General features: G+C 39.0%; 2 protein-coding genes across 3 annotated transcripts in view; both read left to right on the forward strand.

Moving 5' to 3' along the window:
- Window positions 1-5342, forward strand: part of iars1 (isoleucyl-tRNA synthetase 1) — a 66422-nt gene extending 61080 nt beyond the window's left edge. The window contains exons 32-34 of the mRNA XM_047347308.1: window positions 1557-1703; window positions 2462-2614; window positions 4267-5342. Of these exons, the coding sequence (XP_047203264.1) occupies window positions 1557-1703; window positions 2462-2614; window positions 4267-4346 (380 nt within the window). The 3' untranslated portion in view covers window positions 4347-5342. The remainder of the gene's footprint in view (window positions 1-1556; window positions 1704-2461; window positions 2615-4266) is intronic.
- Window positions 5343-9110: 3768 nt separating this feature from the next.
- atp2b2 (ATPase plasma membrane Ca2+ transporting 2) overlaps window positions 9111-24908 on the forward strand; it is a 198711-nt gene continuing 182913 nt past the window's right edge. For both annotated transcript variants that reach the window (XM_047346414.1, XM_047346413.1), the window contains exon 1: window positions 9111-9277. The gene's annotated coding sequence lies outside the window, so the exon portion shown is untranslated. The remainder of the gene's footprint in view (window positions 9278-24908) is intronic.

Consider the following 24908-nt stretch of genomic DNA (forward strand, 5'->3'; position numbering starts at 1 on the left):
TAAGCACATTTAAAACCAGGAATGCTGGATAAAGTGCTGAATAATAGAAGGAGAACTGTATAAAATGTTCCCAAAAATATCATAAAATTACTGATGAACACAATAATTACAGAGAAAAACAACACATTTTAGACTAACAGGTAAAGCAGGCTGAGGTTAGGCCAGCAGATAATCCTGGATTTTCCAAGGAGCAAATTTAAGCACAGAGAAGATAAGACTTTCATTTTAGCTAAACTTTGATCAGGCTAAAATATTTAGGACTGACACCTTCAAAATAATCAGATCTGATCTGTATTTTTCAGCATTTCATCCAAACGCTTTATAGCTTTATTAGTGGTAGGTGAGGTTATTACATTATTCACATTAAATTGGATTATATAATACCACAATTAGCCTGTCTATTCAATATTTTAGCAATACAGTGTTTGCTATTTTATAATTAGACAGCCCTTTCCCTGGGAATAATATTTGTGTACTTGGAAGAAGTATTTGTACTCTTTGACCTTTTTCACATTTTATGTCAAAGCTGCAAACACCAGTGTGATTTATGTGATAGACCAACACAAAGTAGTTTCTGATTGTAAAATAGAAGGAAAATGTTACCTATACATTAGTTTTTTTCTTTTATGACGTGTGCCACGCATTTGCATTCATTTCTATTTACTGTTGTGCAGCAAAGTAAATCCCAATGCAACCAATTGCCTTCTGAAGTCACCATTAGTGATGCACTCCCCAAATCTGTCCTTTATGGGAGACGATGTTTGGAAAAAAAACCATAAGAAGTCGGATGAGACCAAAATTTTGCCTACTGACTTGCATGCAGAATGGGAATAATAACCCTACAAATTACTCTGAACACAACATCTCCATTGTGAAACATGGTGGTGGCACTGTCATGCTGTGGGGATGCTTTTTTTCAGCAGGGGCAGGAAAGCTGGTGAAATTTGATGGGAAGATGAATGCAGCTAAATATATTGCAAGAAAACCTTGAGTCTGAGTGAAGTTCACCTTCCAGCAGGACTTTGACAGTGAAGATACAGCCAGAACTACAATTGCTTGGTTTAACTCAGAAGCATTTTCTTGTTGGAATGGCCCTGTCAAAGTAAAGAACTACATCCAATCCGGAATCTGATGCAGAACTGGAAAAATGGATGTTTACAGATGCTCTCCAGCCAATCAGTTTTGTAAAACAGATTCAAATGACTTGCAGCTGTATCTGCAAGGGGCTGAATATTAATGCATGGCACAATATCACATAAAATATCGCATAAAATTGTTACAAAATACATCGAGGTTTGTGACAAAGTTGTAGAGGTATGGATACTCTGTGAGGCACTATAGTAGGCAGTATAACTAATCTTCATCAACTGTATACTCTGCTGCCTATTGATGCTCTCTTAAGTCTTTACATTTATTCCTCTGTAGCTACTGCAAAAATGAACAGAATATGTATAAATTCTGTGGATCCATTCATCTTTTCTTGTCCCAATAAATCAGTCCCACAGGGACATTACTCTGTGTTGCTGTTGGTGTAATTTGTTCTGTGTTTCTTACAGAACTGACCAGCAAAGCGGACCTCCAGGCCCACAGCGGTAAAACTTTGTTTGTGACTTCAGGCCCGTCCTTTCCCAGCGCTGTGCCCACTACCAACACCCTGCTGTGTCCTTATGTAAACCTGTTACTGTGCAACACACAGCCGGCTGGTAAGAAACATGTAAACCTGTCAGATTTGCTTTTGTTGATGAATAAGGCATGCGTTTTACTTCTAATCATCAAATCTGTGCGATTTTTTTGTTAAATATGTTATAATCAGGAGCCAGTAGAGCTTTAATTTATTCATTTTTATTTCATAACTTATGGCTGAATAGAAGCTGTTTCTTCTTGACTGATTTCACAGTGACTCACACACTTTAATGTACGTTCTTATTCTTTGGCAAGTAGAAATATTGTATTGGGAAGGTGCCACATTTATATTTTAAATCAGTACAGACTTTAAAATGATACTTTGACATGTTTTGTTTTCTGCTTTTATCCCACAGGAACCTTTAAAGATTGATACTCTTTAATTTCGGTTGGACAACTAGCTTAAAAAAAAAAATCAATATTTTTATCCCTGCACAGTTCTTTCAAAGCTGTTGCCGAAGTAAGGTTAGACAGCTGTATGTTACTCTTAGTTATTACACTGTGAAAACTGTAAATACATCAGTGGTCTCTATAAATCTGTAACTATTCATTTCAGTTTCTGACAACTGATAAACTATAATTGTGGACATGTTTCTATAAAAGATTTTGCTGTCCAAGAAATGTCTCCAGTTACCTTTGAGTCTAATAAAAAATGATCTTTGAATGTAAAAGTTTTTCTTCTGGCTCCAGATTCAGATCCTTTCACTTTTTTTCTCTTGCTCTTGCTTTACAAGCTGATTATGTGTATTATTTACATCTCTCTCTTTGTGTGCTTCAGAGTGCCAGGCTGGAGATGTTGGCACCCTCCTCCTGGTGAACCCAGTTGGCCAGAATGAGCTCGACTACTCCGGCCTCCTCTCTGAGGCTGCCAGGGTTTTTGGCCTCCGCAGCAGGCGCCTCAAACTCTACCTGGACCAGGATCTTACTAATGGTTTGTTTGAAACAAAATGGCCAATAACCATTAAACTCAATCTCTCTGCAGGTAGATGTGAGAGAACTTGGTGGGGGGTCGGTGTTCAGAACGTAACAGTAATTTCAAAAGAAGCTACTTCAATCAACTCTGTGGCTTTTTGGGGGTGTGAAGTTTCTGTTAAATAGGTTGAAGAGCTGCTACAAAACCACCCAGTAACCATGTCATTTATTAACCCTTTCCTGCTGTGAACAGTTATGTTTCACTGTTTACGGTAAAGAGTGAGACACATAACCCCCAACAGCTCTATAAAACAGAACGTAACTATTTTAGTGAAACAAAGTTTCACTAAATCCATAACGGATTAAATTAGTGAGGAGAACAGTTAGTCCCTAACTCTGGGTGTCTCTTGGTATGTTTTCTAGATTCTAAATATTCCTCAGTAGAAGACCAACACAACTTGCAATACTCTTGCACTAAGTACTTTAACGGATGTTGTGTATTTTGTTTTTCTCAACTGTAAAATATCTGTGAAACAGTTGTGCAGCGGCGTGCTCACAGTGCAGCAGGCAAGCTGTTCACTGACACCCATCTACACTCATCTACCCTGCCTGTACTTTTAAGCTTTAAGTATTGCTTGTATTAATATATATGAGTCATCCATTTATTTACAGTGTGAGATTTCTGTGTATATAACATTATTGAAGGCTGCAACAACTTTTTGTCCACACTTCCAAAGTAAAATCTGGAAAAATATGACCTGCAGCAACACCATGGAGTCAGGATTAGTGACCTCAGAAGGATGACATCATTGGGTCTGATACTGGATTGGACCAATCCAATTTTAGTCTTAGTTATAAGTACTGGACTGTTGTGCTCCGTCACTGATTAGTAGCAGAGATCTGAATCAAGTTTAGTGAGCTAAAGTTCCAAAATCTTCTCCTGAAATATTAAACCTAGTTGAGTAAATGTACATACAGCATCATAGTTGGGGCTGCACATGTTTAGTATGTAAAGACTGAATTTAAGCACCGCCTGTGAACTGTTTAATTTCACAAACTAACGACCTGAGTGACGAGGCTGCTCAATACAATGAAATAATGTTAATGACGATATAATTGGTAAATATATCGCCATTAACATCGGTTGCGATAAATAAACATTTTTCTCTCTCCCGTCACTCTGTGTGGTTTCTTGTTTGCTCTTATCTGTGTCAGCAGCAGGCATGAGCTGCAGTGAGGCTCCATCCACCAGGCTGAATATTACATTGGCAAGCAAAGTGTGAATTTATGACACTTGGAATATAGGAGTCACATGTGTTGTTTGCAGTTATATATATTGCACACACTAATATTGATCATATATTCACAATATATTGTGCAGCGCTACTCTCTAATGCATGAACTAAAGTTTTTTGGGTTTTTTTGCATTTTCATCATTGACCTTGGTTGTTAAGTGTTGGGTTATCGCTTTTCTCCGGGCAGACAAAATTTAGAGAAGACTAGATTCAAAGCATTTTTTCAAGAGATACATCATACTTACTTGCATCGTCTTTACTCCTGAAGTCACTTTTTAACATTTCGTACAATCTGGTGTTTGATAAAATGGTCAAACAGAAACAACAATGGTTCCAAGTATTAATAAACTATATAAATGTTTGTTCTTTTTTTCAGAATTGCCAGCTGAATCTGTAACATCTCTCAACACCAAAACTCTGTATGTGAGAGTTTTTCCAACCACCGCCGAAGCATAAATCAACCCAAGCCGCCTAAAGAACATTTGTCTTTGAAACCTCTTTAGCTGAGTTTTCTCACACCTCAAACCCCTCCAATGATGCAAAAGGAGTAAATTACAGTGTAGAGTGGCATCAGATGTGTAGATCCTTTTTTTTAAATTATTGTTCTCAAAAACCAAATTCCAACTAGGCTTACCTGTCAAGTTGAGGCAACATCATCGGAAAGACTTCAAGCACATGTTTTAAAATCTGTTTAAACTGTGTTAAACAGTGTCCCAATTGTACTGTATGTTTTTAAAAAGCCATGTTGGGTGAAGTTTGTGAGCGGTTCTTGTCCTTGACTGCAGGGCATCTTATTAGACTCATGCATTCATTCGTCAGCTGCACCGAGTGACTCACAGACGCTGTATCTGTTGGAGCAACAGTTTACACGCTTCACCTGAAGATCAACCCACTACACGGACTGCATGACGGTTCCTACATACAAGGGGAATAATCCTACTGGATCGATCATCTGGTGAAACCTCGGGATTGTCTGTTTTAACTACAGACAGAAAACCGTTTGGAACAAAGTGGGAAACTGAAATAATTGTAAAAGGTTCATTTATGCTATATTAGAATATTTTTGTTTGAGTAACTTACTTGAGGAAATTTTCCAAGAAATGGTTTAACTTGATTAACTGTCACTGTTACCAATGGATGATTTCCTTTATTATGGTAATGATTCAGGTTACATCGCTTCATGGCTTATTTGCAGTGTGCTTAGTCCACAGTAATTATATTTTGGCACATAATTGCGAAACGAATTTGGGCCATTGTGAATTTAACAGATAAACCTATTGTGCTTGTTACAGAGGGAGTTCTCATACAATGAAGGAGGCATTTAAAAGGTTAAATGGATTTTGGGGGCTGCTGTACTTCAGGAACACAAAGGGGTCTGTCATTTAAAAAAAAGAACGAATGGTAATGTAATATTTTAATCGACAAGCAGAATAAATCAAAGGTGACTAAGAATCTACATGTTCTTTTCTTTCTGTTCTCAGACTTAACGCTAGAGGGAGATGCAATGTGTGTGTGGGACTCTGCAGTCTGACTTCATTGCGGTTTTATAAAAATGGGCCTCGCTTTTTTATTTAGGCTGAGACGTTTTGACCGACTTTGATTTAGTTTAGCAGCAAGGTCATAGAACAAATGCAATAAAGTGGATTACAGAAGCTCATACAGTGCTGGAAAAATATGAATATGACATTTGGGAAAGTGTTTTGCTTTCTCGACTTGATTTGAATGGGTAAATGCTCGTATAGATTCATCAATAATGAAACTACAGCCTGCAGCCACACTGCTTAAAACTGAGAATACTGGTGGCCTGATGCAGTTCAAAGGTAACCAGGCTTTTCAACATCACAACATATCTAGTGTTAACATTTATAAGACAACTTTAAGGGTGGTTAGTGAAGAATATTCTTAAATACCGAGCTTTGTAAATGTATTCTTTGAACTTTTTCTAAAAAAAACTTTCACAATACGTCATTGTATTTTGTTTAAGATTTTTTTATGATGGACAAATACAAAGTAGTGGACTATTGGGATTGGAAATAAAAGGATTTGAAAAGGGTGACTTAAGCCCGTCTACATCAGTATGTTGTGAGACGACCTTTGTGCAGTTAGAGCTGCAGGTTTTCACCATATCCATCCGCCTTTCAGATCTAGAGGCTGACATCTTTGCCCATTCGTCCTTCGCCCAGTTCTCAAATCTCTTGCCGCCATCAGGTTTGTTTTTTTAAATTTCCCAGAGCTTAGCTCAGTTCATCTTACCAGCAGCTCTGTTCAGCTTCCCTGTCTTTAAGAAAAAAACATCCCCACAGCATTATGCTGCCACTACTATGTTTAGTAAGGATGGTGTATGCAGGGTTTCTTTCAGCAATAGCTTTCTTTTTACCAGTTTTAAATCAAATAATTTTATGGAGGATGCAGGAGGTGTGCCTTTCTCATCACACCTTCATAGTTTTGACTGGTTCAGACAAAGCAGCCTTTGGACCAACCATGGAACCTTGTACAAGTATTAGCATGTTTAATATTTTTGAAAAATTGTACATTTTGTATAACATTCAGTTCAACTCTTAAAATCTTACAATACAGTATGATCACCATGCAGTTCTTTCTAGATTTTCTTTGTGAGATTGGAAATTAGATGTATACATGTTCTGCTAGGTCACTCTGCTGGTTCTGCTTACTACCTTAAGTAAGCTGTGTCTTTTTTTCTATTATATCCACCAATTTAAACAGGAGGGGGTCGACTTCAGACATCATAAATTATTTCTATGTTCTAATTAATGTCTACAAAGAAAATGTTTTGTTATGCGTACTTATCTTTTCATTGATTGTTAAAATGCTACTAGCTCCCACTAAGACCAGTGTATTACGCATATTTTGTATACATAGAGAAGCAGCCTGTGAACATCTTGGTTTTGATTAGCAAACTGTTTTGAAGAGGTTGAAGTAACTGCTGAGGGCACTGCTGCTCCTAATTATCTGTGCGATTGTCTACTACAAAATAATTTGCATCAAAGCTCATAAATAGTATGAGTATTAGTATTAATCTTTAGTTCAGCTAAAGCTCATCGTCATTCATTTTCTGCAGGCTGTTGTACCACCAGCACTCTATAATAAACTGCTTCAATTCATGATGAACATAAATTATTAATTAGCAATTTAGCAGAAGATTTGGGGGGGGGGGGAGTTGCTTAAGACTGATCAGTTCTCATATTATTTAACGTGTTTAAATAAAACATTAAATATCTGTTTATCGGGAAGAAGTAAATAACTTGGCGGATTAAAGATGCTACCTGATATTTTGTTTGAATACATACACACAAGCACAGTTGAACAGCAAGAACAAGCAGTTCATATTCCGGTTTACCATCCTTTTCTGACCCTTTAGTGGAGTAAACAGTGACACCAATGGACCGAAGTTTAGTTGTAGCTCACAAAAACAATGCCATTTTTATTTATTTTTTTTGACGACGTAGGCCAGTAAGGCATGTCTGTGGCTAATCTGTTCTGATGAAATGTGTGCTGCTAATGGAAAACTCTAAATCTCAGCCAGTAAATCCATTTTCAACTCCCTGCATGCTGCCTACTACAATATGACGGCTGCAAATGTAACCTAAAATAGGTGATAAGCGGATCAAAGTAGCTAGTTGTATAGTAGTAATTTCAGACGCAAGTAGTGTAAGTTCTCAGGGTTAAGAAAAGAAGGCAAAACACATTTAAGCTACAAGCAACAAGCTTGCAGGATCATGAAAGCAGGAGAAAACCCACAGCAAAACCCATTACAATAATGTAATGACTTTACAATTACCAGAGAATGGATTTTTCTTTTAAAAGGTTAGTTGTATTAAAAAATAAATTACAAGTTACACAAAACTGCATCTTTTAACATAGAAAGTTTAATTACACATTGACTTAAGTATAGTACGTATATGTTGTGTATTTGTGCTCTCATCAGACATTTTTGGTTACACCTTTAAAAAAGCTTTAATGTAAAGGATCATAGCAATTATAAACATACAATTGTGTGTATTTGCTAACACTTGGGTTTTTATTTATTAATTTACTGATGAACTTGCCTCTTGTGTCTTTAAAGTACTGTTCAGCTGCGCCACCATTATGATTATTTGTTTTTCCACATTAGGAGTTAAAACTTTAGCTTGTTTTTTAGGGGAAAATTACTGTGTACATAGAAACAAGCCCGATTTATAATCAGAATCAGCTTTATTGCCAAGTTCGTACATACAAACAAAGAATTTGACTTCGGTACACTTTGCTCTCTGGGTTTTTTTGTTTTGTTTTGCGTTATAAGATATATTCTGCATATATCTTTATGTCCTTAAATACATATATACAATTTAAATATATACAAGGTGGAATAGCGACTTCAGTATGAGGTTGTTTGGTACTCTATTGAATGTTCATCAGAGAAACAGCCTGGGGTAAGAAACTGTCTCTGTGGCGGCTGGTTTTAGTGAACAGTGCTCTGTAACGACAGTCTGAAGGTAAACCTCTGAACAGTTTATGTGCAGGGTGTGTGGGGTCTGCAGAGATTTTAGCAGCTCCTTTCCTGACCCTAGACCTGTATAAATCCTGGATGGAGGGAAGGTCAGCCCTGATTATTCTCTCTGCAGTCCTGATTATTTGTTGCAGTCTGGACCTGTCCTGTTTTGTGGATGAGCCAAACCACACTGAGATGGATGAAGACAGGACAGACTGAATGATGGCAGTGTAGAAGATGACCAGCAGCTCCTGTGGAAGGTTGAACTTCTTGAGTTGCCTCAGGAAGTACAGTCTCTGCTGGGCCTTCTTTCGAACAGTGTCTATGTGTGAAGACCATCTCAGGTCCTCAGAGATGGTGGTTCCTAAGAACCTGAAGTGGTCCACAGCCGATACAGTGTTGTTGAGGATGGTGAGGGGGGTGTATGGGGGTGGTGTTCTCTAAAAGTCCACCACCGTTTCCACAGTCTTGAGTGGGTTAAGGTAGTTTTGACTGCACCAGTGTATCAGCCGATCCACCTGCTGTCTGTATGCAGACTCATCACCGTCCTGGATCAGACCAATGACAGTGGTGTCGTCTGTAAACTTAAGGAGTTTCACGGACGAGTCCGATGAGGTGGATAAGGCTTACATAGTCCAGTAAGTTGTTTTTTTTTTTTTAAATTGGCTCTAATGATAATGTTCTCGTCATCTAGACGCAGATACAGATGAAGATGAGAGGAGTTGCACATTAACAGAAGCTGCAAAGTGGACAGACGGCGTGGCGACGCGCGTCGTGACTTCACTGGGGAGCTAAAACTCTGCGCTCCGTCTCGATTTCCGCTTCGATTCGTCCCCTGATCCTCCAAATGCATTCATCTTGATCCACCTGCTTCTCCTCTGCATCCCGCAGCTGAAAGGTATGACACGTTCAACATTTCCAGATCGTCTCTCTAATATGTGATTTGCCTGAGGTTAGAGGGAATGTTTTGCAGAGCATTTATTTCTCATATCCATGGTGTGGTTGTTAAGTGAGCGGTGTTAGATGATCTCTCGGTGATATATGGAGATATCCTGACATTGGTAGTGAGATGCGGAAGTGACACGCTGTTGCCATTCTTTCTGACTGCTTTGGTTACCACAGATACGTGCAATTTGCCGCAGGTATGCAATGGAGCAATAGAAAAGGATGCGGCTATATTTGTTCCCCATTTACACGCATTTTGTGCGGAAATATATTTTTTGGTACTATATGCAGTAAGACGACGAAATAGACTTACCTTACTATGGTTATATATATATATATATATATATATATATGTATATATATATACAACTGAATTTTGTATTTGCTTTGCCTGATATTAAAATTTGACAAAAAGCAAAAAACTGAGGAAATCTTTATAGGTGCAAAAAACATTTTACTGAAATTCCAATATGATGCAACAAATGTCTGAAGACACTGTGGGAAAAGTGCTTACATTTCTTAGGAAAAGTTAAGGGGAAGCTTATTTTTATTTCATGTTATTTATGGAAAGTTATAATAGGTTTAAAAAGTGTTTGGAGTCTCTATTGCTTAAGATCTGCCTTAATGTGGTTCTCATCATACCTATTTGACAGATATTTCTGTAGCTACTTCTAAGTACAGATCTCCCCTTTATCCAGTCCATTTTGGTGTACCCGAAGGTTCTGTTTTTTGGCCCCTGCTATTTTTACTGTATTTGCTCCCCTTTGGGTACATTATATCAACCTTTAAATACATCTCTTATCACTGCTATGCAGATGATGTTCAATTGTACACCTTGTTTCAAAAGAAACGTCTAATAGTTTGTTAAAGTGTCTAACATCTGTTAAATGGTGGATGGCATGCAGTTATCTTTAATCAAATGAAAACAAAACTGAACTAATTATCTTTGCACCAGAAAAATGCTTGTCTGAGATAACGGAGAAACTTGGACCTCTTGGTTCTTTGGTGAAATCCTCTGTTAGGAACATTGGCATAATCTTTGACTGCAAGTTGTTCAAAATTCTGCTGCCAGGCTTCTGACAAAATCTTCCAAGTTTTCACATGTGAATCCTATCTTAATGCAACCACACTGGCTTCCGGTTTATTTTAGAGTGCAATTTAAGATTATTCTATTGACTTGGAGAGGTCTTCACGGACAGGCTCCTGGTTATATCAGAGGGCTTCTGCACCCAGATGTCCCTGGCAGGTCCCAGAGGTCCTGTGACCAGGACCTGCTGATAGGTCCCTTTACTAAGATGAAAACAAAAGCAGCATTCTGTTCAGTGGCCCCCAGAATCTGGAACTCTCTTCCTTCGAATTTAAGATCGACTCTGTTGTCTCTTTTAAAAGCCAGATAAAAACATAGCTTTTTAAATCCAGTTTTTAATCATTTCTATTTTTTGTTCAATGTTGGCTTTTGTGAAGCCCTTTGTGATTTTATATCTTAGAAGATGCTGTGTAAATAAAGTTTTACTTAAATCTAAAAAAGCCACAAATTTCATGCTTGACCTGTACCATTATTAGCTATAGTCAGTTGTTTTATTTTTTTATTTCCAAAAGAAAACAATTCATATTTCTCTTTTGTGTGAGAGCACAAATAATGGACTAAAGCTTTTCTCTTTGTTTTTTTAGACAGCTTTAGTTGTTTTTAATGTTCCAATAGCATAAAGTAACTAATAAAACACCCACAATATTTTATATACCAGGTTAGGGGTCTGCTAATTCAAGAACAACTTTTAAATGCAAATAAATTGCAATGCCTAATGTTCCAGTCATTTTGTTAAGCTTAAGGGTTATATTTTTCCATGATTTTAGATTTCAGTGAAGTTTTAGAATCAAATGTCCAAAATACACAGCATAACTGGGGTCCTGAAGTATGGTCACAATAAAGTTTAAACACAAACCTATGCCTTTAAGTCACACTTACCAATGCTTTATGAAACATTTGCTTGTAGTAAATGTTGCACGTGTTATTTGTCCAGTTTATAGCAGTAGAAACTGAAAAGAATTTGACAACCAGTCAGAATTCAGGTAACTTGTGGAAAAACCTACAGGTCCTTCTCAAAATATTAGCATATTGTGATAAAGTTCATTATTTTCCATAATGTCATGATGAAAATTGAACATTCATATATTTTAGATTCATTGCACACTAACTGAAATATTTCAGGTCTTTTATTGTCTTAATACGGATGATTGTGGCATACAGCTCATGAAAACCCAAAATTCCTATCTCACAAAATTAGCATATTTCATCCGACCAATAAAAGAAAAGTGTTTTTAATACAAAAAACGTCAACCTTCAAATAATCATGTACAGTTATGCACTCAATTCTTGGTCGGGAATCCTTTTGCAGAAATGACTGCTTCATTGCGGCGTGGCATGGAGGCAATCAGCCTGTGGCACTGCTGAGGTCTTATGGAGGCCCAGGATGCTTCGATAGCGGCCTTTAGCTCATCCAGAGTGTTGGGTCTTGAGTCTCTCAACGTTCTCTTCACAATATCCCACAGATTCTCTATGGGGTTCAGGTCAGGAGAGTTGGCAGGCCAATTGAGCACAGTGATACCATGGTCAGTAAACCATTTACCAGTGGTTTTGGCACTGTGAGCAGGTGCCAGGTCGTGCTGAAAAATGAAATCTTCATCTCCATAAAGCTTTTCAGCAGATGGAAGCATGAAGTGCTCCAAAATCTCCTGATAGCTAGCTGCATTGACCCTGCCCTTGATAAAACACAGTGGACCAACACCAGCAGCTGACACGGCACCCCAGACCATCACTGACTGTGGGTACTTGACACTGGACTTCTGGCATTTTGGCATTTCCTTCTCCCCAGTCTTCCTCCAGACTCTGGCACCTTGATTTCCGAATTACATGCAGAATTTGCTTTCATCCGAAAAAAGTACTTTGGACCACTGAGCAACAGTCCAGTGCTGCTTCTCTGTAGCCCAGGTCAGGCGCTTCTGCCGCTGTTTCTGGTTCAAAAGTGGCTTGACCTGGGGAATGCAGCACCTGTAGCCCATTTCCTGCACACGCCTGTGCACGGTGGCTCTGTATGTTTCTACTCCAGACTCAGTCCACTGCTTCCGCAGGTCCCCCAAGGTCTGGAATCGGCCATTCTCCACAATCTTCCTCAGGGTCCGGTCACCTCTTCTCGTTGTGCAGCGTTTTCTGCCACACTTTCTCCTTCCCACAGACTTCCCACTGAGGTGCCTTGATACAGCACTCTGGGAACAGCCTATTCGTTCAGAAATTTCTTTCTGTGTCTTACCCTCTTGCTTGAGGGTGTCAATAGTGGCCTTCTGGACAGCAGTCAGGTCGGCAGTCTTACCCATGATTGGGGTTTTGAGTGATGAACCAGGCTGGGAGTTTTAAAGGCCTCAGGAATCTTTTGCAGGTGTTTAGAGTTAACTCGTTGATTCAGATGATTAGGTTCATAGCTCGTTTAGAGACCCTTTTAATGATATGCTAATTTTGTGAGATAGGAATTTTGGGTTTTCATGAGTTGTATGCCAAAATCATCCGTATTAAGACAATAAAAGACCTGAAATATTTCAGTTAGTGTGCAATGAATCTAAAATATATGAATGTTAAATTTTCATCATGACATTATGGAAAATAATGAACTTTATCACAATATGCTAATATTTTGAGAAAGACCTGTAATTACCTTACCAGCCTTGCATAAAATAGTTTATTAATTAATGCAATTGTGTTTTCTAATGAGCAATTCAGATCAGTTCATTTCCACTGCACCTTGAATGCTTCCTCTGTCATTCTTATATTGTGGCAGTGAGTTAATTTCACCATGACCAATTCTCATTGCAACAATCAGATGCGACACCGCATGCATTATGCTCCTTACAGATTCTCATGCCAGATGGATGGAAATCATGCAGTAATTATTTCTTGTGTACTCTTTCCTGCTCTCTTAATTTTACTCAGTTGCTTGATTAAATGCATCCTACATCTATGGTGGATTCATGATAATAAAATTACTGCTTGCTATGTTTAAACTCATTTTTCTTTAAGTCTTTTTAGTTTTATCTGATCTGAATTTTCAATACAGACTAGCAATGAGTATTTAAAAAAATGCATAATAGCCAATTTAATCTTATAATCAAAGCCAAGTCATTAATCTAATGAATGTTTTTGTTCTATTTGTGAATCTAGATTCGTAAAAGGATGAGACGAATTTTGTTATCTATGCAAACTTTCAGGTCTTACTATTTTAAGACCACCATGTTTAAATGTTACATCCTCACCTGCTATTATAACCTTAAACAAGCAGACTTTATTACATAAATTACATCCCTCTGCTGCCTTTAGCAATGCTGTGAGTTCTGTGTGAATTTGTGGACTCTTTGGACTTTAGGCACAATTGCACATTAGTGGGCTTACAGTGAGCTGTTTGGAGTATTCAGGTCAAACCTTGTGCTCAAAAAAACCCTTGGTAGGACCAAAGGACTTCTGAGCATTAGATGTTTGAGTAATTACATTCTGCGGTAAAGTAAGTGACAAACCTTTTGCTATTCTTTTACACTTAACTATGGATGTTTATTTGTTTAGTGAATGTTATCGTTTGTATGTTGGTTGGATTTACTTTCATAGCTTTAGGCTTAAAATTCCTGTCATGTATGAGACACAGCAGGTACTTAGTTTGCTCTTGCTGACATGCTGCTTTTACTTTTTCTAAGAGATTGTTGTTTTTCTTTTGGGTGTCAGACAGAAAAGAGAAGGAGTTCTTTTTTTTTTTAAGTGGCATTGTGGGAATGGATGTCATGTTTTTGACGTCGAGAGCTTAATGCTAAGTGACAGGAACACATACTTATAGATATGTTTGTTCCTGCTTTTTTTTAATATACAATTTTAAATCTTTAAATCTTTAAATCTAAATAAAGGATCAATCAAAATTGAATAAAGATTGAAACCCATTTTATTTTAGCTGCAATGGGAAGACAGAACTTTTATATTAGTCACTGGTTTACTCTGGGAAGTAGGGATGATTGACTCATGTTTTTGTTTGGAGTAATTAATGATTTCTGTGGGAGGACATTTTTCTTCCTGGGATAGTTGTCCATAAGAAAACCAAAGGTTAGCATGCAGTAGACTACGAATGTTATTAATTAGCACTTAGATGCCTGTATTGCAGAAGAACAATTCAGAAAGGTATAAAACAAAAGTAAGAAAGAAAATATGCTTTGGTCACCACTTATACCATTCATTGTTGCTCAAGAAAATCTTTGAGTTCCTGTTGTTTGATATTATGCCCCCAGGCATTTTGTTTACAGTATTAATTCTTCCCAAGGTCATTAAATCATTGTAAAGTCTATTTATAAGTTGAGAAAATGATCTACACCCTCTCTAATATTATCTGTCTAACAGTTTTCCACACCACCTGTTGACTGATTGATGAACCAAATCAGTTGTATAATCAGAATCAGCTTTATTGCCAAGTTCGTACATACAACAAACAAGGAATTTGACTCCGGTACACTTTGCTCTCTGGGTTTTTTTTTTTTGCGTTATAAGATATATTCTGCATATATCTTTATGTCCTTAAATACACACATACAATTTAAATATATACAAGGTGGAATAGCGACTTCAGTATGAGGTTGTTTTGTACTCTATTGAATGTTCATCAGAGAAACAGCCTGGGGGAAAAAACTGTCTCTGTGGCGGCTGGTTTTACTAAACAGTGATATGTAGCGACGGTCTGAAGGTAAAGCTCTGAACAGTTTATGTGCAGGGTGTGTGGGGTCTGCAGAGATTTTAGCAGCTCTTTTCCTGACCTTAGACCTGTATAAGTTCTGGATGGAGGGAAGGTCAGCTCTGATTATTCTCTCTGCAGTCCTGATTATTCGTTGCAGTCTGGACCTGTCCTGTTTTGTGGATGAGCCAAACCACACTGAGATGGATGAAGACAGGACAGACTGAATAATGGCAGTGTAGAAGATGACCAGCAGCTCCTGTGGAAGGTTGTACTTCTTGAGTTGCCTCAGGAAGTACAGTCTCTGCTGGGCCTTCTTTCGAACATTGTCTATGTGTGAAGACCATCTCAGGTCCTCAGAGATGGTGGTTCCTAAGAACTTGAAGTGGTCCACAGCCGACACAGTGTTGTTGAGGATGGTGAGAGGGGTGTATGAGGGTGGTGTTCTCCGAACGTCCACCACCATTTCCACAGTCTTGAGTGGGTTGAGTTCAAGGTAGTTCTGACAACACCAGTGTATCAGCCGATCCACCTGCTGTCTGTATGCAGACTCATCACCGTCCTGGATCAGACCAATAACAGTGGTGTCGTCTGCAAACTTCAGGAGTTTCACAGACGAGTCTGGGGGGCACCAGTACTTATTGATCAGGATCGGGAGAAGATGCTCCCCAGTCTCACCTGCTGCTGTCGGTCTGTCAGGAAGCTGTTGATCCACTGACAGGTGGAGGCTGGGACGTTGAGCTGGGTGAGCTTCTAGTGGAGGATGTCTGGTATGATGGTGTTGAAGGCCGAGCTGAAGTCTACAAACAGGATCCTGGCGTACGTCCCTGGGTGGTCGAGGTGTTGCAGGATGAAGTGTAGACCTAAGTTAACAGCATCATCTGCTGACTTGTTTGCTCGGTAAGCAAATTGCAAGGGGTCCAGCAGGGGGCCTGTAATGTCTTTCAGGTGCTTCAACAACAGCCGCTCAAAGGATTTCATGACCACAGACGTCGGGGCTACAGGCCTGTAGTCATTTAATCCTAGGATGGTGGGTTTCTTGGGCACCGGGATGATGGTGGATCGTTTGAGGCAGGAGGGGACCTCACACGTCTCCAGTGACTTGTTGAAGATCCGGGTGAAGATCGGAGCGAGTTGATTTGCACAGGCTTTCAGGCATGATGGGGAGACGTTATCAGGTCCTCCAGCTTTCTTTGTTTTCATGCTCTGAAAGAGCCTGTTTACATCAGCTATTTACGTTATTTCATGTACAATTTGAAGGGCAGCATTAAGCACAAACTGTCCTACTAAGCATGTTTTTCTCTGTATTTGCTTTGCTAGAGATTGTAAGACAAGTAATAATGCTGCTCCAGAGGTTGTGAACATAATTCAGGCAAAGCAACCTGAAGACGGTGGATTAAAGCTAGCTAAAAAACTCTCCACTTGAACTTTCCTCTTTAAACTTGGGTGCTCTACCAAAGGTCTGGGAGCTTGAGAGATCTTTGCAGTCTTAATCTTAATGGTTGTGCTTGAAGTTCTTCTGTTTTTTCTTCTTATGTTGCTGTAGCTCAAAATAATTGTCTTAGTACTTCTGCCCTATTGTCTACTTTGTCCACCACAACAACGTGGAGCTGGTTAGCTGTAACCTTTTTGTCTGTTTAGATCTGAAAGTCTAACAGGATTTCGTGTCCATCACCTTCAAACACCCTTGGCAGGTCTGACCACTTTGCATGTGCGACGTCCATCCCATATTTTACAATTTAGATTTTGTACATTATTGCAGCTACTTTTGGCAAATCCAGGAAGGTTTTGCGTGCCCGCCTGCATCCCACACCTTGCTGTTTTGTACTGGACTGTCTCAGGGTTAGTTTTTCACAGCCTACATTTTGGATCTTGTTTGATGTGGTAGTACACAGCCTATTTCACTCTTTTGTTGAAGACCTATTTTTAGGTTGAGGTTGAGAATTTACTTGTGGTGGTGGGCAGTGCGGAGCGGCTTTGTAGAGCACAGCGTTGCATGGTGCTTGATGAGCAGGTTCAGAATAAACTAGTCAAAGGATTATTAACTCTACTTATTACAGAAATCCTTAATATCCACATAACTTAGAAATAATGTAGTTATTCACATATTAAACAAATGATAATGAGCATGAACATGAACAAGCTTTTTTTTTATAATGAAATGATCTTTAGAAATTCAATTGCAAACCTATTTACAAAGTTGACAGTTTTTGTCTGAGCAATAAATCTTTCTTTGCTTTGAAAAAACATTTCTAAGGCCTGTCTGTATGGAAAGGCGTCAGGGGCAGGTCAATTTATACTCATTCTCAAGCATGCACCAAGGTGCTCTCCTTGACGTTTGTTTCACAGGTCAGTTTTGATCTGAAATAGAAACAAACTTGTATAACCATTTTGGAAGATAGCACAAGAGAAACCTTAATTAACAATTTTCACATTGTGCTGTCCTGCATTATGGTTTAAAATCACTTATCCTGTTCATTGCCAATAAGTCTCAATCACAATTTAGACTTGACACAGGGGTGACTAGTGCCGCTGCAGCCAGTTGACATAGGCAAGGGTAGATGTCTGCCCACTCATCAAATCCACTGGCCAGTTGTTCCATAATTGGTCCTTGGCTTTTGTCGTACCAGGATAGAAAAGACTTGACACAAAATACAAAAATGTCATCATGGAATCCTGATTTCCAGAGAAATCATAACCTTTTTAAGTGTGGTTTAAGATAGGGAGGGGTCCCCCTTTTTTTATACAGTCTATGGGGGGTCCCCTGAAAGAGAACGTAGGAGTACAGACTATAAATCACAAGGTTTCCTCATATAGTGACGCTGGAAAATGAACATGTCAAGTGGAAACTATTTACACTGAATATTGTATAATTATAACTTTACATATCTGACTCTGTTACATAGACCGGGGCTCATGTCCTGCATCTGCCTAAGTGGCTGCACTTGTTTTTTCAAAAAAGCGATGAGCTCTTTGCTAGCGCGTACTTATTTCAATTTGAGGGTGTGTGTGAGCTGAGAACGCCCCCCCATTACATAGATTTTATCTGGGTAGAACACTGTTAGACATTGTAGCTACTAATATGCAAATATAGGGTTGTATATTTAAAGCATTAGAATGATCATAATCTGAATGTAAGAAGTCTGAATTGTCTTACATTTAAAAAAAAAATTTCTTTTCATTTATTTGTGTTTTTTTATGTATATAATGCGTAGTCAGACAGTCCATGGCTAAAAGAAAGTTAAAATAAGCAATCATTTAAAAAAGCGAAGTAATGGGAAATAGGAATGTAGATCCATTTGATCTAAAGGTTCTAGTCACCCCCTCAGGGAAGTGATAAAACTACACCATCAGCGTTACATGACGTATAAAATCTATATGAATGTCATGCAGTCATAGTGGTTTATATTGCTCCAGTCAAAGTGAAGCTGAAATACAAAACCTTTGTAGAGAATTTAAAATAAACTCACATTATGAGGATTACATAACGGGAATACCATAAGGAATGTAGACTGCTTTATTTTTGTAGCCTAGCACAGGTATTTTTAGAATTGATTTAGGCTCTATAAGCTTAGATATATATTTATTAGCAAGATGTATTCTCTATATAATCTCTAGGTAAATGTAGTTTTCAACATTCCTTATGTTTTCTGTAGCGTGTGATATGCTAATAGTCATGTCTTCCTTGCAACAACTATCTAAGTCGATTTAACTGTTGCTCTGGTGTTCATAAGTAAACTATTGTGCTAAAAGCTGTGTTATAGATGACCTCGAGACACCTTACACCCAATTACAGTGCCACCAGAAAGTATTCCCATTGCCTAATTTTTCCACATTTTCTTTCATTAAATTGCATTTTTTACCATTTTACTAAAGTGCTCAAAAACATGTCTTCATTTTATTATTATGGGATTTTCTTCAAAGAACACCATGTTGCAATCTTTTTTACAATAAGTGTATGTTGTTACATAATGTGGAAAAAGTGAAGAGGTTTGAATACTTTCTGGAGACACTGTACTTTGCTTTTCTGTTAAGCATGAACGCTATTTTATGAAATCTTTTTCTGGAATTGGCTAAAATGGTGCAATTAACAAATGTTAAGAAAAAATGACATATATGGAAATAGTTGTCAGTGATTTGCTGCAGAGTCATATTGGTGCTATAATAAACAGAATATGCATTGAAATGCAAAGGGCCTGGTGTAAGAAGGAAGTGTACAACCATCATACTGCAGATTTAGACACAGCACACAGCAGCAGTACTCTTCAGATGACAGAATCTGTTGCTGTGTTCTGTTATTTTGAAGCAAAAAATTACCTCATTTATCAAAGACTAATCATAATTCAATTTTAACCTAATATTAGATATGACTTTTAGGTTTACGTCAGCATGCCATAAATCTTTGGCCCATAAAACTAATTTGCAACACAAATGTTTAGAGTAAAATTTGACTACCCCAAAATAAAGATTTGGAACGTTATACTGCAATTTAATTTATCCAACTTCTTAAAATTGTATCTTTCTTATAACTTTAGTTGCAAGCTAATTATTTTCTTGTAAAAAGGTAACTTAAATCGTTGCTATAAAACAAGTATAAAAAATAAGAGCCAGTTTAAGTTATACTAAAATTCCAGCAAAAGCTTTAAGAATAAAGCATAATTTTTCATTACTAGATCTCCTGAAGGCAGCATGCTTTTGCCCTAATTTTGTTGTTTATTTTTGCATAAATAATGAAATGAGCATTTTTGAATGCTCATATGGCTGCAAGGGCTTCAATTATATATCAAGGTTTCTTATTTTCTATATGCATGTGCATACACATCTTTCCACGCTATCTAGGTTGCAGCTAACACCAGCTTCCGCTCACTGAATAGCAGTATCCTAAATTATATTCAGTAACTCTTTAAGGTTTACTATTAGTGGCGTAGTTTGAAAAGCTGTTTTTCTTTAGGCTGCATGACTGTTAAAGCTTCCTTGATGCAGGATGAATTGTTAATGGTCACACATTTTACATTGCTTTTTTTAGATACTTGAAACTGCATCTCATGTGGTGATGTTGAGCTATATAATATCTAATACAGTGTAGCTTGTGAGCATCTATTCAGTTGTGCTTGAAAAGCCAAAGAGAAGTTTTTTTCTTTTCATTGTAGAAAGAGTCAAGCTGATGTTCCCCATTCCACTGTGGGAGGAAACAGTTTGAGGACATTGAGGCAGGCTGGAATAGGCATCTAAGTATAGTTATGTGTGTACGCTCATGTTTGTTTATGTTGTGCGGTTGCCCGTATGTGAGTTTGCAGATTTTGGGGGGTACTGTCTATTTACAGCTCAGCCTGTGGGAGATGTCCAAGTCCAACAGAAAGGGCAGTGGGCCATGGGAAGACCTTCACTTTGACTCATGTGTCATCCCATTCTATTAAGACTTTAACCAAAGTTTTTCCACTGCTTCCTTCTGTGGTTCTGGCCTGGGGTCAGGCGCTGGGCTACGGTTGGCGGTCGGGTGGGGGTTCGGGACTGCTCCGTCCTGGGGCGTCTCTGGTTGGCGGGTTGCTTTGGGCCATGTGGACCCCTCTTTTGTACATAGCCCCGTCTCCGGAGGTGGATGGGGATTGTTGGGGACTGGGTTCGGGGCGGGGGGCGGGAACCGGGCTGGGGTCACCCGGGTCTGGGCAGTACCGGTGCTGTCTGCCTGCCTCTGCCCGAGGAGGGAAGTGGACCACCTCCTGGGTCCGGGGGCTGGTTGCCCCTAGGGGGTACCGGCGCCTGGACCTGGGAGTATAGAGTATGCATGGGGAGTGTGAGTGAGTGAATGACGTCCATTGTTGTTTATCCTTACGTTGGGTGTGAGTGATTTTATGTGTATGCATGAGGGTGGGAGTGGGTGATTGTGACTGTGTGCCTGTTTTTTTTTTTTTTTTTGGGACATGTTGGGTCTTGGACTGCTCCCTCTCCTGGATCAGCTTCCTCCCCACCACACCGCCTGCCGGTGGTTGGAGTCTCTGCCTGCTGGTGTACTTGTGGTTCTCGGTGTCCGCGCCCGGGTGCTTTGGTGTGGGCTGGCTCACTCCCGGTGGCTGCTTGCCGGGGCCTGGCCCCCTGGGCTCTATTGGGCCTCTGCTTGGGGGGTGGTGTGTCCCGGGGTCTTGGGCCTCTGGGTCCATGGCTGGATCTGCTCGGGCGTGGACGGCTGCTGGCGGGGCCTGTGGGCTCGTCGCTGCGGCTCCCTGGGGCTTCTGCACTGTCGCTGCTGGGTGGTTCCCCTGGGACTCTCCACTGCTCTTTTCTGGAGGAGTTGCGGTAGTCCCGGCGGTGGTTCTCCTGGGGTTCCTGTGCTTTGGGGGGCCTTTAGATGTCTGTGGCTCGGATCTCCTCAGTGTCCGTCCAGGGACCATGGGGCAGCCTCACACTCGCTATTGCATATTTTTGTGGAGAAACCTTGTATACAAAAGCGGGTCAACACTCATACTCACAGGTGTTAAGCTTCAGGTGTTGACAGAAACACAGATGTTCTATTTTGGGCTGCACCTCTCACTAAGTACATTTTACATTCAGAATTACCGTGTACTATTTTCTTTAAAAAAAAAAAAACAGCTGCAGGTGTATAAGCAAGCCAGGTATAATATTGTATCCTCTTCATCCTTCTTTCTCTCCTCCACTCTTTCCTCCTTTTCTCCCCTTTTCCCCCATCTCTCTCTTTTTTGAGCTTCTTTTTTCCTTTTCATTTCAGTCTCCGTGTCTGTAACAATTGAAATATTCCCAAAGACGTTTATAATAAAGTTTATTTTATAAATATCAAGCAGAGCTTTAAAGCATTAGCTGTGATGCTCTGCTTGTGAAAGTAAATCTGTTGGGCAATTTCTAGGCACTCAGACAACAGTTCTGAGCGCTACTCTGCCGGACAGGACACGGTAAAAAAAAAAAAAAAAAGACTTTAACCGTCGTGTGTCTGCGCATGTTGTGTATTTGTTAGTGTACAAGTATTGTGTCTTGTCTGGGTTTTTAAGAATAGTCTCAGTGCATAAGTAAAATAATATGACAATCATGAGTGCGGAGGCAAACTCAGATCATGGGAAATCTTTTGACAAGACCTGAATTTTCCTTGTTCCTCCTGCTTGTTGACAAGGCCAAATACTTTCTCTTCATCTCATGGTGACTTGTTTTTTAGAGATGGCAAAGGAAAAAAGCAATTTTGCATGTGCATGTGTGCTTTATTGAGCAAGTAAAGTTTAGCTTTATTCTCAAGTAATAACTGTCTACATATCAATTTTCCAATCATTTTTTTCTGTGTGTTTGAGTAACACATCAGTTTCCTGAAGTTATTGTTTACCTATTTAAAAGCTGACTTCTCTGTCTACAACAAACTAATTAAGTTTTTGTTGTGGTTAAGATTTACGCAGTGGTCAGGAAAATACTTTTGTTTTGATGAGCCGTGTTTGGTTTGTCTCATAAGCATATCGCAAAGAACTGCTTGGACTCCAATATGTACTATGCATTCAGACTCTCCATGCCTGTAATCTATTGGGTGACAGCATAAAAAGCTTTATACGGATAGCTAGGGTCTATGTTTTCTATGAACTCAAAGCAAAAACACTAGGAAGTCATATTATTATTGCATTTTGCATGGTTTCCACTACAATTATTACTTTGCTGTAATAATTGTATTTGTCCAATATCATAATTCTTCTGTTTCTGGGTATTTGTCAAACCTAAATGTTTAGACCATGCAATTTTCAAATAATAATTTCATTTATTTTCTATCACTTTCATCATTACATTGGTGAAGAACCACCATACTATAAGGGAAAAAAAGGTGTCCAAGCCATTCTGACGAAAAAGTAATTGCCCCCTAAACCTGATAATTGTTTGTACCATCCCTGGTGGCGACTACTGCTATTGAACATTTGCAGTAATTGGCAGTGAGTCTTTTCCATTGCTGTCCAGGGAATTTTAACAAATATTTCTTTGCAGAATTGTTTTAATTCAGCCACACTGGCAAATGTTCAAGCAGGAATGGCCTGTTTAGGGTCAGGCCACAGCATCTTGATGTAACCAAATACAGATTTTGCCTCGGCCACTCCAATTTTTTATGTTTTTATGTCCTTTTGGTTGACAGGGATTTTAGCCTTGGAAGTCTCCTGTAGGAGCCATTTTTGCACAGTTTCTTTGTTATCTTGTGACCTTCCAGATAAGTGGACATTGGTCTTTTAGAATAGGTCCAGAAGGCTGGCTATGCCTGGGAAGGTTCACCGCTGTTCCATGTTTTCTACATTTTTAGCATTTGGCTATCACTGTGATTTACTGGAGTACCAAAGCTTTAGAAATGGCTAACCCCTCTAGACTGATTTATATTAACAATTTTGACTCTCTTCTTGTACTAAATATTTTTAGATTGGAGCTTGACGTACTGCCTTTTAAATGCGGGGTACACCCTGGACAGGGCAACACAGTGACATACAGGAGAATCATTCACGTGCACACTCATACCTAAAGGCAATTTAGAGCAATTAATTGACCTAAACGTTTTGTTTTGGAGTGTGGGAGGAAACTCTAGTACCTGGAGTGAACACACAAATGAACAGGGAGAACCTGTAAACTCCGTGCATAAAAATCCCAGGTGGGGATTCGAACCCAAGACCTTCTTGCGGCAGGGGACAGTGCTACAATCTGTTCCACAAGCGCCTGTTGTCTGACAGGTTCTGTTTAAGTAATACATTGATTCTACAGCCCTGGCAGTGATTAGGCATGAATGTGGCCGGTGAATTTTAGCTGAGCTTTTCAAAAATGTGGTTAATCTGTTAATTCATGATTTCACAAGGATGTGATTACTTTTCACTTAGGGTCAGGTTTGTTTGAATAGCTTTTTTTCTCTTAATAAATGAAATTATCATTTGAAAACTGCTTTTTGTATTTACTCATATTATCTATGTCTGATATTTTGGTTTAGTTTGTGACAAAAAGCAAAAATGTAATCTGTTGACGGCACTGTTCCAGTGAGTCTAAATGTATGGTTTTAAATATTAATAATAATAATAATAATAATAAAGAATCTCTGAACCAATGTAATATACAAGAAACTCAATTGCTCTCTGAAAAAACAAATCTCTTTTAGATACACAAAATGTTAAAGTGGTTAAAATCCCAGTATCTGGAAGATTTGCTGAATTAGTGTTGGATTAGAATGAATTAAAGACCACCTCATTCATAGGGAAATTTTTTATCCATTGAAACATTTTTTTCCTATTTTATTTAAGATTGTCAGATTTCTTGCCTAAGTCTTGGTTCTAATTACAGTGGGTCTTACCAGTGAGGCGTAAATACACAACACCCGCTGTCTTCCACCACGACTCCCTCTCTTTCTTCCTCCATCTCTCCCACTCTGTGGTCCTTCCTTCCTCCTCCCTTCATTTGATGTCGAGACAGTGCTCAAATCTAGTTTGTACTTTAATGGGCTGTACAACAATTTAGCACCTCAGAATGAGTTTCCTTTCTGTGATTACAACGTCCATGCCACGTGGAAAAGCCTGGTTCAGCTTGCTCTGTGATTGTGCTGCAAGCTTCCTTGATTATATTTAGTGCTGGGCAGATAAACATACTGCTACAACCGCCATCAGCACTAAAGGGGATACTTTGGAAAGTGCCACCAACTTATTTCTCTCCATTTTTTCCTTCACTGTAAGTAAATCATTTTAAAATATTGCTGTTGCTTTTCAATTTTGGAGATTAATTTAGGTATCGTAGGGAGAATTAAAAAGTTACCTTTGCCCTTGTTATGCTAAAGTTGACTTTATGGCTCGGTGTATGCTGGCGTAACACGCTTAGTAGTCAACACTCCCCACT

The sequence above is a fragment of the Girardinichthys multiradiatus genome, chromosome 20 (assembly GCF_021462225.1).
Source record: "Girardinichthys multiradiatus isolate DD_20200921_A chromosome 20, DD_fGirMul_XY1, whole genome shotgun sequence".
Taxonomy (NCBI): Eukaryota; Metazoa; Chordata; class Actinopteri; order Cyprinodontiformes; family Goodeidae; genus Girardinichthys; species Girardinichthys multiradiatus.